Here is a 26,254-nt window from a genome sequence, read left to right as displayed (position 1 = left end):
TGTATTCTACTATAAATAGGGACCTTATTTTGGGTTTTGGGACATAAGTAGTGGTTTGTCTCATTATACATCGTATAACAACTTTTTAACAAAATAAAATAGAGTGGAGAGAAAGAAAATGGCACAATATACGGTGATTGGAACTGCATTCTTAGTCATGCTACTAGTGGACCTTGCTTTTGCGGCTAGAATGCTTAGTGAAGGAGGAGGTGGGGGTGGCGGGGGAGGTAGGGGTGGTGGAGGTGGAGGGGGAAGTGGGGCAGGCCTTGGATCAGGTTCAGGATACGGGTCTGGGTCTGGGAGCGGCGAAGGATATGGTTCTTCTGGAAAATATTATAATGGGGGAGGGGGAGGTGGAGGTGGAGGCGGAGGTGGCGGCGGGGGCGGTGGTGGAGGATCCGCCAATGGTTATGGTTCGGGATATGGGTCTGGTGGGGGTGAAGGATATGGTTCAGGTGGTGGGGTAGGAAAAGGTGAAGGAGGTGGAGGCGGCGGCGGTGGAGGCAGTGGTGGAGGCGGTGGTAGTGGAGGAGGCATAGGGAATGGTTCAGGAAGAGGCTCAGGGTATGGGAGCGGCAGTGGCTCAGGATATGGAAGTGGAGGTGGAACGGGTGGTGGTGGTGGCGGTGGTGGAGGTGGCGGTGGAGGAGGAGGAGGAGGCGGTGGCAGCGCCTCGGGCACTGGCTCTGGTTATGGTAGCGGCTCTGGCAGTGGGTCTGGCAATGGTTCGGGTTATGGTAGGGATGGTAAATATGATCTGCCATGAGCTAATTAATAGATCGCATGCAAGAAGCTAAAATTACTTGGGAATAATAATGGAAATAAAATTGCACGGTTTCACCAACTTCAGAAGGTCCTAGTCATGAATTGGTGAATCTTGCACTTGTTCATTCTCACATTATGTCATTATAGATATTGTTACGATACATGTACGTATCATTGTGGAATAGTATCATTATACAGATCAGTGTTACCTCTTATCTCCTGCTAAATATATGCATATCACTTAACAACCAATCCTTCCTATCCCCCCTTGCACAAAAAGAATCCATATAATTCAATCAATCTAGAAGGTGGAGCATGAGGGGCTCTCAATACACCTACTAGAACAAAAACAAATTTAAAAGGTACTAACAAAGAAACAATAGACTTGAACAAGTCTACACCATTTTCTAAACTTCAAAATAAATTCATATCAGTTAGTTATCATGTAGTTCAGGCGTAAAAAATTACAACAGCGTACAGACATCTGAATAAATGTATGAATTTGATCGATTTGTATATAACGTTGCTAAACCAAAAACTTCTTCGGAATACACTTGCTACCAGAAATATATATATATAGTCAATGCAAAATCTCTCCAGGAAACTTAGATCTAGCCCCATCTTGTATCAAAATTTCAGCAAAAGAAAAAATATCCAGAAATTTGCCGGCAGTTGCAAATGAGGAATGAAACTTAGGGTCATCCAATAACAAATTTTGACGACTAGAAGAGAAATAAAGGATTATTCCATCACCTCTCCGAAACTGACGCAACTTTTTGCAATATCATGGATTCAGCTGTACGGACGGCTTTTTCAGGCCCGGTAATGGTAACTTTTCTGCAAGACGTTAAAAGGCATGAGAACATACTTGGTATGCACTCTCAATAATCAGGAGGCATGTTTTCATATTTTCATACCTATCTGATGTCCCAGACACAAAATCACCCCTGTCAGATATCTTTACCCTAGCCCCACTAAGCTGTGAAGCAAAGAATCTCAGTGTCAAAAATATCGCATACAAAAAGTAGAATCCAAGCTTAAAAACAAACCTGACTGATCTCCATGATATTACGTCCTCCGCGGCCAACTACAATCCCTATATGTTCGTCCGCAACACCAAGAGTCACAGAACTGCTATCTTCCTGCATTATTACACGACACTAGTTAGTAAAACAAACCAAACACTGAGACTTCAAGGGGAGTAGAAGTATCAGTGCTCTACCATTATCACTTAATGACAGGCACTCCTGGCATTCAAAAGAGACCATAAAATGCTATTTAACATAAGTCGGTTCAACAAATGGCCCCAAATCACATTTGTCTATTCGGATATAAACCCCTGTACACGTCTATGTTACAGTATTTACCATTCAAGAGTAAAGAAGAACCACTTATTATAGATGGCCTACCGGAAGAACATAATTTCCCCTTGAAAGAACAAAACAAAGTCCTTTTTTTATCGGAGAGTCCAGATACATCAATTAGAATACTTGAGTAAATAAACATGCTCAGTATGAATGATAGGGTAAAAATATTTTTTTGAGGCTTTAAAGCCGATAGATCTAGAAAGGCAGCCAAAAGATAAAATAACGCAAAATTACAACAGATCTACTTGGGGGTCCCATTTCTTTCTGGTTTCCATGCCTTCTTGTTCTAGTTTTCGGAATAATGACAACTAGAAGTTCTTCAAATAAAAATTGAAACAAGTGGAAGTAGGAGAAATAACCATGTATTTTTAAAACTAAGGATAAACAGGGCAATAATAAGGTGTTATCTTCATCTTTATACATGCGTAAATAATTAGTTTATAAAATAAGTATTAATGAATTTAACAAATATCATAAAAATATAAATATATGCAAATATTATAATTATAAGTAAATAAATAAACAATATGCATAAATAACAAATAAACCAATGATAAGAAAATATAATATGTTAACTACAATGTTAAATGTTAAAAGAAATATTTAACTAAGATATAAGACAAAAATATAAGTATGCATATAATTTTTATGGATTTTTGGATTCATTATCTATCATAATACATGAGCTCCCCAAACATGACTAATTTCATGTTTTTAGTATTTGGAAAAACATAAAAGGGTATATTTCTCGTGCTCCAAAATGTGTGAATGCGGGAATTTCATCAAAATGGAGGTTGACAACAGACCTTGCTAAGAGGCCTGTTATTCTGATACTTTACTCCAGCTCCGTTAGGTCTGTAGTTCATTGCACTGTATGCAACTGCTGAAAAGGGTAATTATATCAAATGCTAAAATTTGCGACTGTGAAATGAAGTAGACATATGAAAGAAACAAAACCAAGTAAAAGAATTTCAGAAAGCCTCTTTTCCCAAGTACATTTATCAAGTGAGGTAACACTATATCCTACATTTAATATTCTAATAGCAGCAATGCACAATGCACATCATACGGTTCAAATATAATGCACTCAATAAAATAAAATGAAGTATCAGAAGGCAGTGTCACGACTCTCTCTTTTCGAAGGTAAATAAAATGCTTCATTTAATGGGACCAAAGGGGGTGCCTCCCATGTACAGTGTAAGGTGTTATGTATCATCTATACATGTGTACATCGTCTAGCAATTTATCATACGATATGAAACTGTCAAAAGAGTATTCATTATTCCAAAAGAATTGAACTATCGACGGGCATAAAGCCATAACTACCCATAACATACTCAATATCCCAAAAGAATTAACAGCTCATAACAAGAATTTTGTACTACTAATGCAGCACTGCATTTGAGTATGTTACCTCATATTTTGGAGTACAGTATGGAAGACATCAACTAACTGACATGATAGTATGATACACACTGGAAGGATGCATGCATCTTACAAATTGAATTACTTAGATATTTGATTCTTGATATATCCGAGCATGACCTTACATATTTTGGCATTGCAGAAATCCTTTAAAGTGTGTTTGGATTGATAAGAAACGGGATTTGGAATTGGATTTGGATTTCAAATCCATGGTATTTGGTAAAAATTTAAAATATAATAGTGTGAATTGATAATATAAAATTTTAAATAACTCGTATTTTGTAAAATTTGCAAAAAAAACTTGAAATCTATGATTAAGTTATATAAATATAATTTTTTCAAAAAAATTATTATTTTTAAAACTCAAATCCTATGAAATCTCACGAAATCCGACCAATTTCATAAAAATTTTATTCCGTTAAATGAAATCCCATCAAATATCAATCCCGTTTCGAAATCTCATTTTACCAAACACTAAAATGATATTTGTAATTCCAAATCCCGTGCACATCCTTCGTTCCAAACACAGTATTATTCTATTGACTCAGGAGCCAACTATACAACTATAGCAACAAATATAAGATTTTAATTAATTAACCATATTTGCAATATTGATAAGTGAGGAGAATGGGAGAATCAGTACCAATACAAGAAATATAAACAAGTGAATTATATGGGAGGTCATGATGCTAGTAGAACAAAGATTTTTTCTAATACGTAAATTTAGAAGGTTAAAATATAACTTGCAAAAGTAGAAGGTAATCCTTCGCAGGTGAGCATTTGATTGTGAAGTTCATAAAGCCTCCTAGCCTAACCTTTTATATCACTCCAGCTGCCCAGCACATATCAACAAGTTCTAAAAGGCCGGTTTGTTATGATTTGGGAAGTACATATGCTCGCAAAAAACTGTTAAGATTGATGAACTTGGACCTAACTCACCCCAATAGTTAGCTCAAGGGGGAGGATTATCTTTGTCTATATATTACCCAACCGATGTAGGACACAACTAACACACAACTAACACACAGCACACAACTCTCACGCCCAAGAATGAAATGATCAAGCGTTGAGACATTAACGGGTGGCCCAACTATAGGCAATCCAACACATAACTGTAGAACCTAAGCTCTGATATCATGTAAAAATTGATGGACTTGAACCTGACTCACCCCAAAAGCTAGCTCAAGGGGAGATTGTTTTTGTCTATATGTTAAACTTCCAGAATATTTATCCAACCGATGTGGGATACAACTAACACACCAACAGAAACATACAGGGAAAATCTAAAGCATTAAAAAAGCAATGAGGTGACGAACAATTTGTTATGGTGCATAAGGGTTGTCAAATATACGACACAAAATAACACAAACTTTCACCGATGAGGAAGAGACAATGGAAAAAGTTACATTAAGAAAAACTGGTACCTGCATAAGAAAATGGAGAGTTCACAGATTGGTTATAGTATGAATCGTCAACCAGTTTCAGTAGGATCAGCTCAATTGCCCGCATTTGTTCTCTTAAAGTACCAGTCACTGTCACTAACCTATCATGAAGACCAGGGAAATAGTTGTCCTGCGGAGATATCTTGATTCCAGCTCGAGAGTCTTCAATCAATGACCTGTTCCAAAAAGTTACAACAGTGAGGCAATAGTCCAAGTATAAATGTGTATAAACACATACAAAGTTACCCACAAAGTATATCTGCAGGTGAATAAAAAATTTTAAGCACATCACAAAGAACTTCAAAATATTACATCACAAAAACCTTCAAAAAAATTCACACCAATTGCTTGTTTTAGCAAGCCTGTAGAACTTCAATGTACAACTTAAACAATTCCTAATCCGTTCAACGTTAATTTTTCAAAAACACAGAGTATTAGTTTAGTGCTCTGTGAACAACTTTGATAAATTTGATCCAGCCTAGGCGATTTCTGCTTATAATAGGAAAAGTGGTGGACACCAGACCCCTCCACCAGCCTTTGCAACTCTCAGTTCCCTCCAACCCTAAAACAATTATCGCACTCATGGGCTGTGCCAAATTCCAATTTTTTTCCATGAAGAGTCATAGAATTAGAAAGAATGGTGCTAAAAACCATGCCCGACAGGGTGCCAGCTTGTTGCCTTTGGCCTTCCTTAAGAGCAACACTCACGGCTCACCACTTCAGCAACACGAGCACATGGTTCCTTCAACATGAGTGCAAGGTGAACTTTTTAGTCATGCCTTTGTCAACAAAGCCCTGATCAACAAAGCCCTGATCAATATGGTTTTGCCTGTGCCTTTTTTTTCCTCCTTCATCCTCTTCCCTTGCGTCTTTGTTTTCTCTTTTTCTCTTCAGTCTGTTACTAGCACTTCCTTATTATCTTACCAAGACAGAATATAATATATGTTTTTTAAGGTCTAAGACGTAATTACAGGTTTCTGAAATAAGCCACAATGCCTCTGGAACAACTTTTTAATTCCAACATGACCATAAAGTAAAAAACTTATCACATCTTCTCTTTTCTAACAGTTTAAGATATTTTCCTGGTTCAAATGTATAGAAGTCTTCAGCTCTATCGTCTACACGTAATCCCACTTACATGACAAAGAACTTAGTATTTGCCTGTCTAATTTTCGTTGAGCTCTAAATTTAAGATCATGGAACCAAGCATTTCATCATCCACATCACTGCCTCGGTAATTAATGGCGGTTTTAGACCAAAACCAAATAAACAAAATGGATGTACAAAATCCAACTGTCATAAATTTCAGAAAAATTTTACGACTCTTCCATGGAAGAATTAAGTACCCTTTTTTTAAGAAAAATGTTGTAAGATTTTTTTATGACAGGAAATAATTTAAGAAACACGTGCACATCCAATTGTCATAAATTTCAGAAAAAATTTATGACTCTTCAATGAATTAATTTAAGAAATATTGTAAGCTGTTTTGGTGACAGGAAATAATTTAAGGAACACATACATTTCCCAGGTTAAGAGTTCTCTCTATTGGCCAAGCAATAGGTATTTTAGTCAATTTCAAAAGTTCCCATTCTTTTTTTTTTAGTAAGAAACGAGATCATATTATATATATAAAAAAAAAGTTCCCCATTCCATGTCAACTCAATGCATTTTCAGCATTGGTAAGCAGTATGATGATCCAGCCAAACATGAAAACCCCCACCAACCTTTTTTCCTGATTGAGGGAATGCTAAACAATATACTCCACGTTGATTATATGGACCTCTATAAGCTGGGTCAAAAGAGATTGCTTCATCCTTCAGAATTTCAGTTCTTCAATCAACTAAATGAATTTCCCAGTCAAGCTATTTAATACGCAAGAAACTTTTTTACTTAGAATAGAAGAAGTGCAGCTCTTGTCTGAAATTTTATGTACTTTAAAGTAAACATAAAGAATATTTACGGCTGCTTCTGCATTTAAGACAATGAAATTCTGAATCTGCTGAAAGCAGATAGTCAACTATTCACTGTATATAGAGTTAAGATTGTCAAATCTTTTGGCAACCTAATTCTAGAGCAGCAATACAAATTTCTAATAACCAACATTGAAGTAGTACGAGATCAACTTTCAGTTGACATTGAGAAGAAGTTGGCACATTGATATATTTTAAACATTAAAAACATAATTTCTGGCCAAATCAATTGAATTGACATTAAAAAAAATATCAAATGACATAATTAATTAAAAGGTAATCCAGCAACACTAGATAAATGTTTTAATGGATTTGAAAAGAAGTCATACCTTATGATGGCACCACCCTTCCCAATTATTCCTCCACAAGAGCTATTGGGTACGACTAGTCTAATTTTCGATTCTGGATCAACTTCACCACCCTCCGCAACATAAAACTAAATGCACACAGCAATATAATTCTTAATTAAAAATCAAACACTCGTCTTAAAAAAAATGTTTAAAGTGATTTGTTACCTCATCCAGCAATTTAGAAAAAATGAGCTCAACAGCCTTTAATACATCATCAACCATTCCAGAGACCATGATAATCCTATCGGATGTACCAGGAAAATATTCAAAGTTCCGTGACAACTGGATACGTGCTCCAGACTGGGACTGAATATCATTTATGGTGGAACCACCTTTTCCTATTACAGAACCAGCCTCAGCATTTGATAAAAGGAACCTGAGATGAGTGGTTTTCTCTGCATCGTCTGCAAATTAACAAATAAACTTTCAAAAAAGTGGAAAAGGAAATACGGCAGTAAAATATAAAATAAGAGTATATGTGTCCTGAAGTATAAAGAAGTATAATAAAGTTCCACTGCAATTTGTGAGTGGGCATCTTTCAAAAAAGATACAAAAATGATATAGCAGAATATATTTATGTCGTGAAGATCATCAAAACATGAATCACTAAGCTTCTAATGCAAGTGCAACACCACGTCATGCTTCAATCTAGGCAAACAAAATGCCTTGTGGAAACTGCAGACTTAATGGGCAACTCACTTGCTATCATAAAACATGTGCTTCCATCCCAAATTCTATATAAATACTGACCAAAGGATTGGAGGAATGATTCTTTAAGGGATGTTTATTTTATTTTATAAAGCTCAAAAGTAGAAATCCCTTAACAATTCCAGTAAATTTTCCAAGACAAATATGAGAAATACTGCCAAGTCTGTATGCAATCACAATTTGCAAGCACGAATAACATAAGTTTACCGTTCAATACATAATTGTGTCCTCGTAAGCGAAAATTTCACTTTGAACTGCCACTCAAATAGGATTAAAGATGTTGTCCGTATTAAATTGAAGTCATGGACACTACGTCAAAGGATATAAGGAACTTCCAAGTATAAACTATCTTTAAAAAGGTCTCATAGGAATCTCATACCAAATAAGGGTTTGAGTTTTTGTACAGGATGATATTGGTTAATACAAATCCCTGAACAAATCAAAGTACTTTCAACAGTTCATGTTCTATATCTTCGTGAGTTGCAGCTTCAACAGATCCGCTAAACAATAGGCTACGATGAAAATGATATTAGCATTTTCAAACTGATTATTTCACTCTCCCTTGGACTTTTCCATTTTAGTTCTCAAGCTTTCAACAATACTACCTCTTCCATTCCAACTTCCCAAACTTGAAACATATTGCAAACTAGGGAATAATATTACTAAGCAAACACAGTTCCTATTCGATCTTATGACAACTATGATATAACCTACAAAATTGCACAGCATATGCCACGTAAAAACACATACTTTGCTAAGCATCTTTTGGCCCAGTGGCAAGGGTGAGACCCCGAGTAATTTTAGTTTTTTTGAGAAAAAAACACATCCTACTTCTATTTGGTTATATACAGTCACAGTTAATTGATGAGTCTTAGAAAAATTATTTCCAAGTCCAAGGGGGGTCTCAATTCTCATGGCATGCTCGGAAAGCAGTGCACGAAACTGCAGTAATTATACTCCAGTTTCAGCGCACCTTGGTTTCAGCAACCAAAGTCAAACACCTGTGTTTAATAACCTTAAATTTACACGAAATCTCCAATACTATGATTCTACAAGGCTCTGAATAACAATAACATGTAGCGTAAAACAACACAAACATTACATTAACCTTGGGTCACATTTTCAAGCCACGAAGCGATTCAAAAACGACAGAAATGAAAGAACAAATTTACAGCTCAACACTTCCCGAGCCAAACAGATCCAGGACCACAGATCTTCAGCAAATCGTACGAAAATAATTAACAAAAAAATGTTTAAAAAAAAAATCGATCCGGCACCACATGGGTGCTCGCATTTACAATTTACACGTGAACAGAGTCGCAGACCTGGAGAGGGCGGCGATTTGCGAGGCGGCGACAGATTCTGCTGAGATTCGGACGACGACGTATTGTAGAGAGATTCGTTCCCTTCCGCAGCCAAGGATTCCATCCTCTATCTGTATGTACAGCTATATGAATCTACTTTCGGTATATATATTGATACAGAGTTGAAAATGGCGGTTTGAGAAGTACGTATAGGTTGTAGATATAGAGATTTTTGTGTGGAGAGAGAGAGAGAGAGAGAGAGAGAGAGAGAGAGTTGAGGTGTTGAAAGATAGAAATGGGAATGGGAGAGGAGGATTGAACTTTGAAGCAAATGGGGAACCCTGAGACTGAGCCACTCGAATCCTCTACGGTAGCTGTTCCTGCGGTGTGTCAGATTCTTTGTGAAATTTCTAGTGATAGGTTGGAACTTGGAGTTGGAAGTGGACCCATACCCAACCCGTTCGGGGTCGAGTCGAGCCCCTCAAATACGGATACGGGTTAGGATGAGTTTGAGTTTAGATTTAAACGGTTTAGATAAGTCTCGTATTATAAATTTGATCGATGAGTGATTTTAAATCTAGGACGATGGTTTGAGATATATATCGAGAGTAAATAATAATGTGTAGATTTTGTGAGACGAGTCGATACGATTTATATCTACACATGATCATAATAATTTTTCATGAGTCGATATTGATGATTCATCTCATAGTTGTCTCGTGAAGCCTTCATGACTTCATGTGACTTTTTGTGAAACAAAAAAAAAATTTGTTGGATACTTCCGTTTTGGTGAAAACAAAATGTCGCCTTATTAATTGTATTTAGGGCTGCCATACCGTACCAAAATACCGGAATTTTGGCATACCGTACCGAAATTTTTTCGATATACAGACATTTTTTTGGTATACCGAATTTTTTTTCGGTATATATACGGTATCAATATGCATTTTTTCATACCAAAGTTTCGGAATTTTACTATCGATATCGATATGAATTTTTTTCATACTAATATTTGTAGTAAGGTATACCGAAAAACCACCCCTAAATTTGTACTACAGTTATCGACCGGTTGCAGTGAAGACTCACATCGATTGCTTAAATGGAGTATCGACCGTTCAAGACTACAAACATTCAGTTGTTTCTACCGGTCTTAGCACAAAGTTTACATCTATCGGCTACTTGCTCAAGTTCTTGTCTACCGTTCACATAAGATGTCTACCGTTCATATGATATGTCTACTGATCTCGATAAGTATCAACTGCTTGAACGTGTGTCAAGCAATCAGTACTTCAAACAGGCTATGCTCAATGGCTATCTGATTAGACATCTTTAATGCAGAAGTCACGAGCATTTATTAGTCGTTTGAAGCATTTATGAAGAAAGATGAGAAAAATGGACAGAATTGCAACAAACAAATATTGCAAGTACTATTATTCAAACTCCAGCAGTCATTGCCTCTGACAAATAATAAAAGTGTCTCGATCAAGCATTTATTAAAGACTACATATCATGAGAATAGATTATACACCTCATGCAAATATAACAGTCCAAGGACGACTGCATTTATTAAAGAAAATTAAGACTTTGGAAGTTTTGAACTCCTTATAAAGGAAGTGCTCAAGAAAAGAAACAATAGGAATTTTTCGAACGATCTTGAGCCAACCCACTAAGCACTCTTGCTGAAAATCATTTTACTTTGCTCATCTAAAGATCTTTCAGGGTTACTCAAATCCAGCTATTGATTGAAGAACACAAGCACATTCAAGGGATTTGAGAATCCGAGTTTGAAAAACTCAGCCAGAATCACAGTGTTGAAAGAAGTTTGATAAGAGCTTATAATCTTATCCTTGAAAATCTAGGAGTTCCGTAATAGGCAGTGTCTAAGTCCTATTTTCAGAGTGAGTGAATTACAAGACGTTGTAGCTATCAAAGTCTTCTAGTGAATTTCTTTCTGTGTGGAAGAAGGGGATACGTAGAAGGAGATTACCTTCGAACTTTCATAAAAACTCTTGACTCATTTACTTTACTGCATTGCATTTATTTACCGATCGATATCACCTAAGTTTGTGAGTTATTTCCGCACTTATTTTCTAATTGCTCACACAACCTAGGAAGTTGAGAAAAATGGTTGAGTGGACTAACATTCACTCAACTCTCATCATTTTAAGCAAATATTTTAAAAGTGTGTATTCACCTCCCCTCTACACACTCACCTGATCCCCAACAATTATTATTGGGGAGGATTTCTAATTCAGTTCTCCAAAATTCCAAATTATATTATTTTTGTAGTTCATCCTTCAATTTTTACAAACGTCTGACTTTGTCTCTCTTTTTTCCCCCAATTTTATTCATCTCATTAAGTTCAGTCTTAAAACAAATGTAAAATATCATGTGAATATCACATGACATGTACTTCATCCTTAAATCATTTGAAACCAACTGTTGTTGGAGGGGGAGGAGAAGCTTGGCATAAAATCAATAGTAATTTAGATCTCATGTTTCAAAAAAAAAAAAACAAGTATAAAATAACACACATATGTGATAAATGTGTCTATGTTTTTTGTAACACATGAGCCAGAGTGTTTTGTACTATGAACTTTGATGAATGATTTTAGGTTATGCTTCAATTGAATGATATGAAACTAAATCACTATATTTAAATTATTTGATTGCTCGAATAAATTTATGATTGGCGGATTTCAAATTCATCATTTGACAATCCTCGCAGAAGCTATTGTAAATATGATTAATTTAAAATAATATAAGACAACTATTAACAAGTATAAAATAATACACACATATGTGATAAATGTACCTTTTTTTAACACATGAGCCAGAGTGTTTTGTGCTATGAACTTCGAGGAATGATTTTAGGTTGTGCTTCGATTGAATGATAGAAACTAAATCACTGTATTTAAATTATTTGATTGCTCGAATAAATTTATGTTTGACAGATTTCAAATTCATCATTTTACAATCCTCGTAGAAGCTATTGTAAATATGATTAATTTAAAATAATATAAGACAACTATTAACAAACAAGTATAAAATAACACACACGTATGTGATAAATGTGCCTATTTTTTGTAACACATGAGCCAGAGTGTTTTGTGCTATGAACTTTGAGGAATGATTTTAGGATGTGCTTCGATTGAATGATATGAAACTAAATCACTGTATTTAAATTATTTGATTGTTCAAATAAATTTATGTTTGACAGATTTCAAATTCATCATTTTATAATCGTCGTAGAAGCTATTTTAAATATGATTAATTTAATTTAAAATAATATATATATATATATATATATATATATATATAAGACAACTATTATTTCAAAGCTATGATTCAATCCCTCTTTAAATCAAAATCTCACATTCAAATCAAAGCATCACATCCAAATACAACATTAAAGTTCAATAGTCTCATGGTATTCGTGTGATTTTTCCATCTATTTTTTTACCTTGAATTCGTTGGATGGGTTATAATCGAGAGAAAGTAAATAAATAAAAATAAAGTAAGACAAATTCGAGATAAATTAAATAAATAAAAATAAAGTAAGACAATGGACTAATTCAGAAACTCATAAAATAGGAATTAAACTATGAAAATTTTATAATATGGAAGACTAAACCGCGAATTATTCCGTCAGCATTATATATTCGTCTTACTCAATAAATAAAAAAATCTTATAAGATTGTTTCATGAGTTAATTTAATGAGAAATATTTATTTATATATCAAACCAGTTCATGAAAAAAATATTATGTTTTTATACCAAGAATATTATTTTTTTATCATATATATGGATCGGGTCAATTTATCTTACAGATAAATATCCATGAGACTCTTCTCACATGAGTCGTAGCTCTCAATAAATGTAGTAACCGAGTTCTGCTTTACGTAATTCAATGGTAAAACATGTTTAAAGTGGTCAAATATGATTTGAGTGGTTTTATTGTGTTAAAAATAAATTAAAAAAATGAACTATGAGATGTCAAAAAATGGTCCGGGAAGTTCAGGAAACCGAGTAGTTCGTATCCACTGGAAGTAGATCGGAATCAGATGGTGAGATTGGACATTCCGATCTTTGTTTTGACCTTCTGAACTCCGCGGACACATACACTAGTGTGTTGTCAAAACTTACGTGACAAGTGGCGAGATCAGACCTTCCGAAGAGGATCGGACCTTTCAAACTTGAGATCGGTACTTCTGAAGTCAAGCGTTCAAAACCGTGTCAATGCATGCACGGTCGGTGCTTCCGATCTAAGGCTCGGTGCTTCCGAACTCCGCCTATAAATAAGTCGTGAGTTTATCAGAACTGGTATGTGTTTGGAGGTGCTGGTGTGTGTTAGTATATATTTTCGAGTGTTTCTAGTTATATACTCGAGAGCTGGGCGATAGTAAGGTGTTGTAGGACGTGTAGCAGAGTTGTGGTCTTTGACAATAAAAGGCTAACAACGGACACATGTATGGTTCGAGATCTCTAGTAGTTAGTGTGAGTATCTATTTAACCTAGTTGAGACTTTTAGATAACTAATAATGATATGGTTTGTATTTGGTTTGTAGTGATGGACTATAGACATTTGTAAAACGCAGACCAATGATTGAGGTACGTAAGTATTGACTGAGATATTCAGCGAGTATGCATGCTTATATGTTATATTTTATGTGTCATGAAACATGTTTTATTGCTTTATACATGTGTTGCATGTGCATATATCACGTTGAGCCGTATGTCGTTCTAGTAAGGTCGCTCAACCCTACACTCTTTATATGTGGTCGAACATCAAGAGACGTCGTAATGACGGAGACTGATGTTAGCATATTACGGTGATCATGAAGAGTGTGTGAGCTACCCAGCGGAGTTCATGAACTCAGATGGTACTACACACTCGTTGACGTTTAGTCTGAGCAGGATCGTACTTGACCGGTTATCCAAACATTTCATTTGCAAGCATCATATCAGTTAGTGTACTCCTATTTACATACTGAGCGAGTGTCTAACACGTTTGTGTTTTTATCATGGACACCTCATTCGATGAGATAGGTCTGCAGGTTGTCTAGGATTTGGATCAGTGGTTGGTCAGTGACCAAGTCCTAAGAGCGGAGGTTGCCGTTGGTATTAGTTTAAGTTATTCTGGTATCTAATTATTTTTTGTTGGGTTGTATTAATCAGTTATATTAGGGTTTCAGTTTAATTTCGGTTGTATTACATCGTCCAAGTTGATATTTAATTAAGTTTTCGCAGTTATCTCTGATTATGTTTTCTGTTTAAGTTAATTTTATGTTTAAGTTTCTAATATTAATAATATATAATTCGGGACGGATCACTACAATAACATCATTATAATAACGGTGTATAGAAAACATATATATATATATATATATATATATGGGTTGAACTCGCCTTCATCTAGCCCGGAATGTGGTACAGAAATAATGAAGAAAATTATAATCAATGTTACAATAAAAGAGGAAAAAATAATTAGTATCAATGTTTACAAAACCAGTCCGGACTAGTTAGTTCGACTATGATCGACGACGGATCCAGTCGAGTCAAGCTTATAAACTATTTTAAAGAGTCAAACAACACAAAACTAACCAAAATTGGTCAAGAACCGATCGGACTTTTCCTTGAACCAGTGAAATGGTTCACCTTTCTTAAGAAAGGTTTTAATTTTAATTTAGAATTTGATTATTTATTTTTTTCATTCTCATATTTTTTAATTATATTTAAATTTTAAAATTTAATTTATTTCTGCTTATATATATACACTAAAACCTGCATAAATTAATAATGACGGGACTATGAAATTTTATGGATTTAGAAATATATTAATTAATCGATAAATTAATAATTTATTATGTTAAAAATAATTTTTTTATTTAATGAACATGAATTTAATCATTTAAAAAATTCATTGTATTTCACAATGCTTGCATCATATTATTTGAATTAATATATAAAAATAGATTATATATATGCATGTGTGTATATAAAAAATAGATACTCATTGTTTTTAGTAATTAAATAATATTCAATGTACTGATAAATCAAATTAAATTAATCCTATAAACAGAAACTATAATAAAATTAAATTTCATGAAAAAATAACAACAACATAGAATCATACTTTACTAAATTGTACTAGTTATTTTTGTAATTTATTGAATTATTATTTTATAACATCCATGGGGCTATAGGTTTATACAAGGATCTTCTAAAAATTTATTTTCTTATTAATTTATCAAAAAATTAATTTAATACATTGGTCCAAGTTGGGACCGAAAAAAAAAATTAGTTTATAAAGTTTATAAATTTATCGGATATTAAATTATAGATGTTTAAATGTCTTTGATTATTTGGATTTTACATTTAGTAGAACACGAGCTTGTTTATTTATTTATTTTTTAATATATATAACTATATTCGATATTTTGATTGTATGTTTTTTTAGATTTATAAATCTTACTAAATATATATATATTTATTTATTTATTATTATTTATAAACACATATGAGATCTTTAAGCTTTTAAATTATATATTACTCCATCCATCTCATTCATATAGGCATGTAAGTTTTTTCACACAAATTAAGAAAATGTTCGAGAAAGTAATTTTAGAAAAATATTATATATTTTACCTAATTTATTGAATTTTTTATAGAATAAAATAATTAATGTACAAATAGTTAATGATATTCATTTAATAGAGTTAAACTGATAATTAAAAAAGAAAAAAATAACATTAAATATGAAACTTGACTATATATTTGAGACATATTAAAAAAAATGTAGCTTAAATGAGTGAGACGGAGAAAGTATGGTTGATGCAATATTTCTATATCATTGCTATATTATGACTGAGACTATTAATATCAAGTCTTGTTGTTGTTGTTAGGAAAAAATCCCTATAAACTTAAACCCAGAATCATCATGCTAAATCGTTAAGATTAAATACTGTAAACTTAAGCGGAAGCGTACCTTAATTCATAACAATTGATATCGATGTAGATCTGCATGGTTTGGCCTTCCAGATCAACACGATTTGCCTTGAGAGTTCCTTCAGTTCTCTCACGCTCTATAACTATCGATGGGAATAGAATAGAATGACATCAACATCGTGTGATCTGGGGACCATAACCCTATATTTATATTTTGGGATTCTATTTAAGCCCATCAATTAAATAGAAAAGCCCACTAGTATCTACACATTAAAGGCCACACCCTATTAGATACATTAAAGCTCAAATAAACCGAAATCTTATTTAGATCACTTTTATGGGCTAACTTTATTTGACAGTCACAACACATAATTATTTACATATAAGCCCAACGTTGGATTTATGATCCAACAATCTCCCATTGGGCTATATGTGAAACTTTATAATTATGTTTTGCAAAATAACCAAATGAGCTCAACTTTGCTGTCATTACCGAAATGTATCTACTGCTAATCCGGTCCATCAATCATACTAACATAGGATCAAAGAAGCCTTTGTCACATTCATCGTAACTCGACCCATCAATGGTCACATATGCCAGATAACTGAACGACATGGATTATGATGTGGATGTGTAGCATGAAAATTTCATGTAATGTGATCTTAACATGCCTATTTCCAACTGGTCCACCCTTAACTTTAGTGAGATCAACCAAAACAGAGTCAGAGTGTGAATAAACCAAAACCTTTATTTCTGCAGAAATAACTTTTCTTTATGTATCCATAAACCAAAAACCGAATAACCAAACATGTCTATAAAAGCATTTAAAATTACAAACTCCCACTGAAACTGAATATTCTTGATTGACGAAACACCCATACAAATAATGTGCACACAAAACCTTTTGGGTGATAGTCCCTTAGCAAATGGATCCACAATCATGGAGTTTGTACCGATGTGCTTTATAAACACTATTCACTCTGAACTCTTACTTCAATAATCAGAAACTTGATTGGATGCCTTATAACACACTATAAAATCTACTGTCATGACAAAAGAGACTATAACAACTGACTTTTTAGTACTCTTTTGTGAGATGACACTTTTTGTCAGTAGATTTAAATAGTCCAACATAGTTTCACACTATCTAGGCATCCCTTAAATCAGAGTCAGTATACCAAATGATCTCAAAACCGATCTGACCTCTGATATATGAGCATATAATTCCTTATATTTTCTGTAAATTCCATAATACATAATTGACTATTTTCCAATAGTCTATTCCTGAATTATTTAAATATTTGTCCAACATCTCATTCACGTATATAAAAGCTTTACGTGTATATACCTTAGCAATACATTAGATTCTCTACCGCTAAGTCATAGAAAATCTTTTGTATTTCTTTTCTTTAAATCATTATTAGGGCACTGGTTGAGACTAAATTGTCTCCCTCAATTTAGGGTATCAACTTGTTTACAATCTTGCATCTCATATCGCTTTAAAACTTTCTCGATATAGTTTTTTTGTGATAATCCAAGAATACATCGAGAGTGATCCCAATGTATCTGGATACCCAGTACAAAAGATGCATCACCAAGATCATTCATCTCAAAATTCTTAGCTAGAAATCTCTTGGTGTCATGAAACATATTTATATCGTCACAAGGCTATCATTACATAGAAAACCAGAAAATATTTACTCCCACAGACCTTATGATATATACAATCATCGACCAAATTCATCTCAAACCGAACGAAACGATCACATGATGAAATGTAAAAATATCATTTATTAATTAAAATTCAGTACTATGTCAATATATTCCTGAAGAGTCTTTCAAATAAACCAAAGAGAAAAACCTTTCCAATTATATCATCTTACTGTGTAAAACCTCATTGATGACAAGACGAGCCTTGTATCTTTCCACACTACCTTTTGAGTACTCATGGTTTTAAATATCCATTTAGAACCAATGAATTTCACACTTTAGGCAATGTGTCAAGATATCAAATGTCATTGTCTTTCATAGATTTTATCTCTTTATATTGACATTAATCCGTTTCGAGAGTTAGAATTTTTATGACTTGATAGAAATTGATAAATCATTTTCTATCATGTCATTGTTGACCTTATTCTCTTAGAGAAATACAATCAAATTACCTAAGAATGTATTTCTTCTCTCTCGAGTGGAACTCTATAATGACAAGGTTATTGAGATGTAAGAGTTTGTTCTTTCAGAATATTTCTTGAATGAGAGATTTTTCTAAATTGTCTTACCGTATTATGTTTTTGAACAAAGTCAAAAATATAATTTTGATCAATGTCAATAACACCTGTAAGAATATTAAAATATTATTCCTTAAAGACAATTTTCAAACTTTATCTCCCCCACAAACTCGACATCCTCAAAAACCAAGCATTTTCCTTACTGAGAATCAAATTAATTGTGGGACCATAAAACTTTTACCCCTTAGATCTTTAAGAATCACTTTAATCAACTTTGTTAAGGATATATGCTGCAGTCATTAGTGTTTATCCATAAATGAGATATAAAAGTCATATCTAAAATAATTATCTATGAATGTTATAAATTATTGTTGGTCATTCCAAAAAGCCATATGGAAGACCCACTAATATCCATATTTATAAGTTCATAGACATCCAAATTCTTGTTGACTTCATATCTCCTTTAATTTGTTTGTTTTTCCTTTATACATTTAACACAAATATCAAAATATGTTAAATTTAAAGGATTGAGAATTTCGTCATACATAAGTTTTTTTATTCTCCATCTGGAGATATAATATAATATCTCATGTTACGACGTAACTGAATTCTCATTTACTGGAATTTTATCTTTGAGACATTTAAATTTAATTGCAGGGACTCATTAAATGAAACAATTGTATCAACCGAAGAAAGATTATTATAACGAGATGAAGAACCAGAGCCAACCAATTTTGAATCATGAAATAACCTAAATTTCCATTTCCAAATGAGCAAGAGAAACCAAATTTGCCCAAAATAGAAATAAAAATTATTTTGCCTGAAAGTCGGTACAATAAATGTTTCATTCAGATTCAAATAAAACTCAGGTTTTAACAATAATCTAAAATTTTCAATTATTTCAACTTTAACTGTTTTGCCATTGTACACCGATGAATCTTTCATCATCATTTGAACTTTAGCAATAATAATAATAACCCCGCATAGACATACTGATGATAGCACCAAAATCTATACATCATATGTGACATCAAAGATAAATTAACCTTAAAACAAACCAAATTTAGAAACTTTATTTTCTTGAGCCTTTTAACTTTACAGAAGAAACAACTATTATTTTTCGATTAATTCGGTTTCTTTTGTTGTTTCTTTTGAAGTGCTATATCTGCAGCTTACTTTATCCTTAATCATTTATCTTTATACCTCATTGAAAGTGAAGTTGTCAAGAATGTACAAAATTCACAATTTCATTCTTGACAACCATCAATTTCAATATTCATAAGGTGATTCTTAATTGTAGTTATATCTTTTCGACATATTGCCCTAATGATTACTAAATGACTACCGTAGTGATCATCAAACATGCAATTTAATTTATCATACCTTTCTATCTCCCTCCTTTCAAAAGAGGTACTCTAGTTCATAAAGGTATACTCGAATCAATCTTTATTGCAATATCTTTGATCATTATTCCAAAAACTATCAAGATGTTTACTTTTCCATAACTTGAAGTAACGAGCATCTTTGAAAGTAAGAATAAATTTGATGTGGACAGTAAAACTAACAGAAATATTCAAATAATAACTGAATAGAAAATTATCAATAAAGTAAATATGCTCACAAAAAATGCCCAAATAAGTAATATTAAATTCAAATAAAGGCAATCCCCATCTCAAGATACCGGACACTCCATTAATATTCCATCTTTGGACAAAATATTAACTTGTAAATGGTATCTTGGTGTAGTAATCAAATACTGATCATAATAACATATCAAATAATAAATCTTCCTTTGGGCCGATTTATTATTCATATGTAAAACCAAATAATAATCACATATTTATTACCACAACTGCACATGTAATTTTGTTAAATAATAACCTTCCTTTGGGCCGATTAATTATTCACATAAGTTACATGTACAAAACTTTTTATATTCCAAAACAAATTAATTTCCACAATAGAGGTCACTTTGGCGACATGTTGCTTCAATCAATTTATTTCAAAATATATATACCTTAACTATTCATTTATTCAAATTTAATATCAAAGAAAATTGACCCTTTTCTTAAAAAAAATAATAAATTTTAAGTATTTTGGTCAAAATCAATTATTTAAGCATTGATCGTAAGATCAATGCCGACTGGCGGGCAAATCAGGCAATTTACTGGTCATGGGTGATCTTTTCGGGTTGAATTCCCGTATATTCAAAAATTAACTGATCCATGTATATTGACCCGATAAACTTAATCCATATAAAATAATCAATTAATTCAAATAATGCAAACCTCATAAGGGATACCGAAAATTGATAGTAAATAACATGTCAAATAATAATTTTCCTTTGAGCTGATTATTATTCACATGAAAACCGAATAACTATCACAATTTTGCCCTTATATAAACACATTTGTAATCATATTAAATATTAATCTTCCTTTGGACCGATTAATACTCATAAAATTACATATACAAAACTTTTTATATTTCAAAATAAATTGATTTTAATCAACTCATTTTAAAATATATAAAATAACCTTATCATTATTTGAATAATTGAAAATTTAAACCTTTAAACTCAAAATAAAGATATTGGGTTTATAACCAAATTAAACTTTATCCAAAAATATGTGATGGGTTAGAAAAAATTTACCAAAAATCTGAATATTTTCGTTTCCTTAATTTTAATTTTTTTTTTTTTTTTTTGGAAATTTCGAAAAATCGAAAATTGGCCAAAATAAAACAAACCCTAACCCATCTCCACACCGCCACCGCCGCCGCCCATTCCCGGCAAAATTCCGACCGGACACTGGTAGAGCACAAGGCGGCGACCACGACTGCACCTTCGCCGGTCCTAATCGTAGCTTGATCGGCCGGAATTCGCTCTGAAATTTCGAAGCTCGCGACATTGACTGTCGAAGCTTTGGCTTCGAAATCCGGCAATTATGCGACAGAAATCGGCGAATTAATGGTTCTAAGTGAGGCGCCTGTATGTCTCCTACAAAACTCCTCATCCTTCGCCGCCCGAAAATGGCTGTAGGTTGGCCGTTTTCAGGCGTTTTCCGGCGGCTCCAGAAACCCTAATCGGGAAATTCGATTTTTTTTCTGTTTTTTTTTAAATAAATCCGAAAATTAAAAAAAATATTTTGGACTGAAAAATTCGAATTTCATTCAAACACTGTAATTTTCTGTTTTCGATTAGAACAAATCGAATATAAACCGTATCTCAATGATTTAAACATGAGTGGCTCTGATACCACTTGTTAGAAAAAAATCCCTATAAACTTAAACCCAGAATCATCATGCTAAATCGTTAAGATTAAATACTGTAAACTTAAGCGAAAGCGTACCTTAATTCATAACAATTGATATCGATGTAGATCTGCATGGTTTGGCCTTTCAGATCAACACGATTTGCCTTGAGAGTTCGGGAATAGAATAGAATGACATCAACATCGTGTGATCTGGGGACCATAACCCTATATTTATATTTTGGGATTCTATTTAAGCCCATCAATCAAATAGAAAAACCCACTAGTATCTACACATTAAAGGCCACACCCTATTAGATACATTAAAACCCAAATAAACCGAAATCTTATTTAGATCACTTTTATGGACTAATTTTTATTTGACAGTCACAACACATAATTATTTACATATAAGCCCAACGTTGGATTTATGATCCAACAGTTGTTTGATTGTAATGCCTCCCTAAAATTATCACGTTGGATTTTTTTTTTGAAAAAAAACTAATTGGAAAGTCAAAAGGTTTTTTCATTTAAATTATTTCTATTTCTTTACAATATTTTGATCATAACTTAGAAAACTGGACACAAATCTTTCCATTTTCTCACTAAACAATTGCTCTTTGTATGTTTGGTGGAACTTCAATTCTTACTATTTTATCTGCAAAACTCTTTGGATTCACTGCTGATTAATGGCTTTTAGATGTAGACATTAATTAAACAGTTAATTATTCAGTGAACCATTCATGTTCATATATATCTTTATTTATTTCGGTGCCAAAGAAATATAAATTTGCTGCAATAATATGATAATCTACTCTTACATTTTATGAATGATCATTACAATTTTCGAGTCAATTTTGATAATAAAATTGCATGAGAACTTTCTTATTTTTTTCCAAAACAATAATAAAACAATTGATGTATTTGATGTACGCCATGTGCGTGCTGTTTTCACGGGTGTTAAATAAGTTTTACATGATTACATGGAGAAAAGAGATTTTGCACCACAAATTAATTTAGTCAATAAAGTTTCATAAAACAAACTTAGAAAATTAATCCGTGTCATTTAATTTTATAAAAAAATAAAAATAATTTTTCGTAAATTTAGAATTTACACATAACCACCACAATTCACATTTTATTTAAGTAATTTACTTAGTATATTTGTTATTTGGTTTCGATATCATGTTAGTACGTAGTTTTACATAAAAATTAATGAATCGAATGTTAAAAATAATTATCATAAAAACTGTAGAAAACACATTTGTGCCACAGATCTTCACATTTTTTAGATGGAATAGCTCCATGTATATTTCCAAACATATTGATCCAAAAGTAAATAATGTCAATGTCTCTTCATCATATATAATATCAAATCAACATCAAGAAAATGAGAATTATCATTAAGATGTTTTCTTCAAAAAGCACAAATTGACGTTGACAAACACAAGATAAATATTGAAATCCCACAAACTCTTACTCTATCCCTACATCCATGGCTCTTGTCTCGCATAGGGGTGGGTCGGTACGTTATACCGTACCGAAAATCGGATACCGAATACCGTATCGAAAAAATCGGTATGAAATTTTTTCATATCGATATCGTACTTGAAAGGAATTTTATTCCTTGTATATTTCGGCCCCAATTAATTGGAAATTAGAAGATTTTGCTTTCTAGACAAGATAGATTATTTGGTAAATATTTCATGTATATCTCGTATATGTTAAAGATATATTTGCCAAAGTTTAAATCATATCGTGATAATGTGATTATTTGATAAAATATAATTTGATATTATCATGATTTGATTTCCATGTATTGATTGAGTTTATTTCCTACTAAAAGATTGTTACATATTCTTGTAGGACTCTATCTAAGGAAATCTTCAAAGCTTGGATGATTATCTATAAAAAAAGATTTCTACGCACAAGAAAAATGAGGGCTTCAGACGAAAACTACTCTGCGCATACTCTGAAGAATTCGAGTGAAGATCTTGAAGAATTCTGAAGCAAGGTTTGCAACCATAGTTGTTGCATGTCCCCGTGTTGCCGTTCGTGTTGAATACATCAGAGACAACACTGTGGGAATAGTGTTGTTCGAAGATCTTTACTGTCTCTTCAATTTAGGCCACGGGAGTTGCATCCAATAGTTTTTATACCTTGTCGTATTTTAGGATGCAAGTTTGATTTCTCAACGTGTTGAGAAATTTAGTATTTAATGACTTTTCGTAAAATCACTAGGATTGTTTTGTAAGACTGCTCTTACGTTTACTAGTGATATTTAGCCCTAAGGCACCCGCACGAGTTTTATACTCGTGCAAAAGTTATTACTTGAGTTTTATTTACGTTTTAAATTTCTGCTGCACTGTGTTGTCTTTGGTGTTACGACACAAAATACAAACACTGTCTTATTTTACATAACAACCACGTACACCGTTTATCTCACGTGGCATCAGAGCCACCACTTGACTTTACTAAGTGAGTTCCTGGTTTGTGTTACAGGTTAGTTATGGACACTCCGTACACAAGTGCAATTCGTCCACCTATTTTGGATGGAACAAATTACGGCCCTTGGAAATTGAAGATGAGCATGTATATTCAATCCATTGAGTCCAGGGCTTGGCAACATGTTCTTGATGGCTGGACACCATCGATGAGAGATGATGATGTACCAGGACCAAAGCCAAGATCACAATGGACAGCCAAAGAGAATACTGCGGCTATTTATAATGCTAAAGCTCTTAATGCTATGTTTGTTTCTGTTGATATGAACATGTTTAATCTAATTGGTACTTGTACTTGTGTTAGGGATGCTTGGGAGAAACTTCAAACTCATTGTGAAGGCTCGGCAAGTGTTAAGAAGACAAGGATGCGTCTCATAACTTCAAAATTTGAAAAAATGAGAATGGAGGAATCAGAGACCAACATGGAATATAATGGAAGATTGAAGAGCCTTGCAAATGAAGCATCTGTTCTTGGTGATCCTATTTTAAACGAGAGACTTGTATCTAAAGTGCTTCGTTCGGTTCCCAAAAGATTTCACACCAAGGTTTGTGCTATAGATGAATCAAAAGATACATCTATAATGGGTTTGGATGAGTTAATTAGTTCTCTTCGCACCTATGAGATGGAGTTGGAAGCCGAAGATGACTCGAAAGGTAAATCTATTGCTTTTCAAGTATCTAATAATGTTTACAATGATTTTGCTGAAGTTCAACAGGAAGTAAAGGATTCTGATCTTGAGAAAAATTCTATTGCCTTGATCTCGAAGAAATTTACTGATTATCTCAAGGTAATGAAAGAAAAGAAGGATGTGAAAAGTGCACAATCCTCAAATTTTCCTAGACTGACTACTTCAGAGAAGCCTCAAAAACCTGCTGCTACTCGAGGACCTCGTCAAAGGTATGATAGTAAGGTTTAGTCCTCAAGCAAAAATTTTGATAATGTTCAATGCAGAGAATGCAAGGGATATGACCACTATGCTTATGAATGCGCAAATCGCCTTCGGAAAGGTATGAATGCTTCTCTGAGTGATGATGATTCTGAATAAGAACAAGAAAAGATTGAACAGGCAGATCTCATATCTTTTACTGCTTTACTGGAGAGTAAGAAAAATTTTCAGATTAATCCTCTTGGTGTTGGCTCCGGTGTTGCAACACCTGGACGCAACACTGTTCAAAAATCTGTTTGTTTTGTTGCTTCTAACCCTGATAATTCCAATAATCATGAAGAACAGGTAGTTGATCCTTATACTCTGGAAGGTATTCAAAAAATCTATGAAGAGTTATACAGTGATTGGAACAAAAGGAATCAGTTAAACACAACCCTTACAAAAGAGAATACTGAATTGAAAGCTGCTATGGCTAGATTGGAAATTCTCTTGAGTAAGAAAGATCTTGAATTAGGGTTGCTGAATTCTGAACTTGAAAGATCAGAAACAACACTTGATAAATTTAATTCCAGTTCGAGCAAACTTGATTCCATTTTGACTATGGGTAAGAATGATAAGTTTGGACTTGGTTTTAAAGAAAGTGTTTTTGAAACTGGTGAATCTTCCAAAACACCAGTGTTTGTGAAGGAAGGTAATGATTTCTTGAACCATCCTTTAACTGCCTTGAAAGGTAAGAAACCCATTGATGAGAAAAATATTTCTGTCCCAAAGCCGAAACAATGGAAACGTCATTTTGTGTGTCATTATTATCTCAAACCTGGCCATATCAGGCCTTTTTGTCGAAAGTTGAAGAAAGACTATGTTTTGTGGGAATCTAAGCAAGTGTTGTCCCCCGTGTTGCATAACACTAAGAGCAACACTGGCAAAAAGAGGCCCACTGTGAAGAAAGTTTGGGTTCAAAAGCCTGATGTCAGATGTTGTGTTATTTATACTTCTTTGAAAGCTAATACTACAGGTAATTGGTATTTTGATAGTGGAAGTTCACGACACATGACAGGTTTGAAAGATCACCTCACTGACTACATTGAACAGAATGGTGGTAGA

The 26,254-nt window shown here is 33.3% G+C and overlaps 1 protein-coding gene across 2 annotated transcripts; it reads right to left on the bottom strand.

The window, feature by feature from the left end:
- Window positions 1-1,250: 1,250 nt before the first annotated feature.
- LOC140864436 (protein BTR1) lies at window positions 1,251-9,700 on the bottom strand. Of its 2 annotated transcripts, none has more exons than XM_073268618.1 (8): window positions 9,353-9,700; window positions 7,485-7,723; window positions 7,299-7,405; window positions 4,982-5,175; window positions 2,939-3,015; window positions 1,815-1,907; window positions 1,683-1,744; window positions 1,251-1,602 (listed from the first exon to the last, which is right to left on the bottom strand). In XM_073268618.1, exons 1-8 carry the CDS (start codon window positions 9,453-9,455, stop codon window positions 1,515-1,517), a joined length of 963 nt encoding a protein of 320 aa, XP_073124719.1. In that variant the 5' UTR covers window positions 9,456-9,700; the 3' UTR covers window positions 1,251-1,514. The 2 variants fall into 2 exon arrangements, with proteins under 2 accessions (XP_073124719.1, XP_073124720.1); XM_073268619.1 differs by having other exon boundaries at window positions 2,939-3,012.
- Between the last annotated feature and the right edge of the window lie 16,554 nt (window positions 9,701-26,254).

The sequence above is a fragment of the Henckelia pumila genome, chromosome 4 (genome assembly GCF_033568475.1).
Source record: "Henckelia pumila isolate YLH828 chromosome 4, ASM3356847v2, whole genome shotgun sequence".
Taxonomy (NCBI): domain Eukaryota; kingdom Viridiplantae; phylum Streptophyta; class Magnoliopsida; order Lamiales; family Gesneriaceae; genus Henckelia; species Henckelia pumila.
This window is presented reverse-complemented; position numbering and strand designations above follow the sequence as displayed.

Coding starts and splice junctions, on each gene's coding strand:
- LOC140864436 (XM_073268618.1), bottom strand. CDS start 9,455: ATGGAATCCTTGGCTGCGGAAGGGAACGAATCTCTCTACAATACGTCG. Junction 3,016..4,981: donor CTCTCCATTTTCTTATGCAG/GTACCAGTTTTT, acceptor TACCCTTTTCAG/CAGTTGCATACAGTGCAATG. Junction 1,745..1,814: donor ATATCATGGAGATCAGTCAG/GTTTGTTTTTAA, acceptor TTTGCTTCACAG/CTTAGTGGGGCTAGGGTAAA.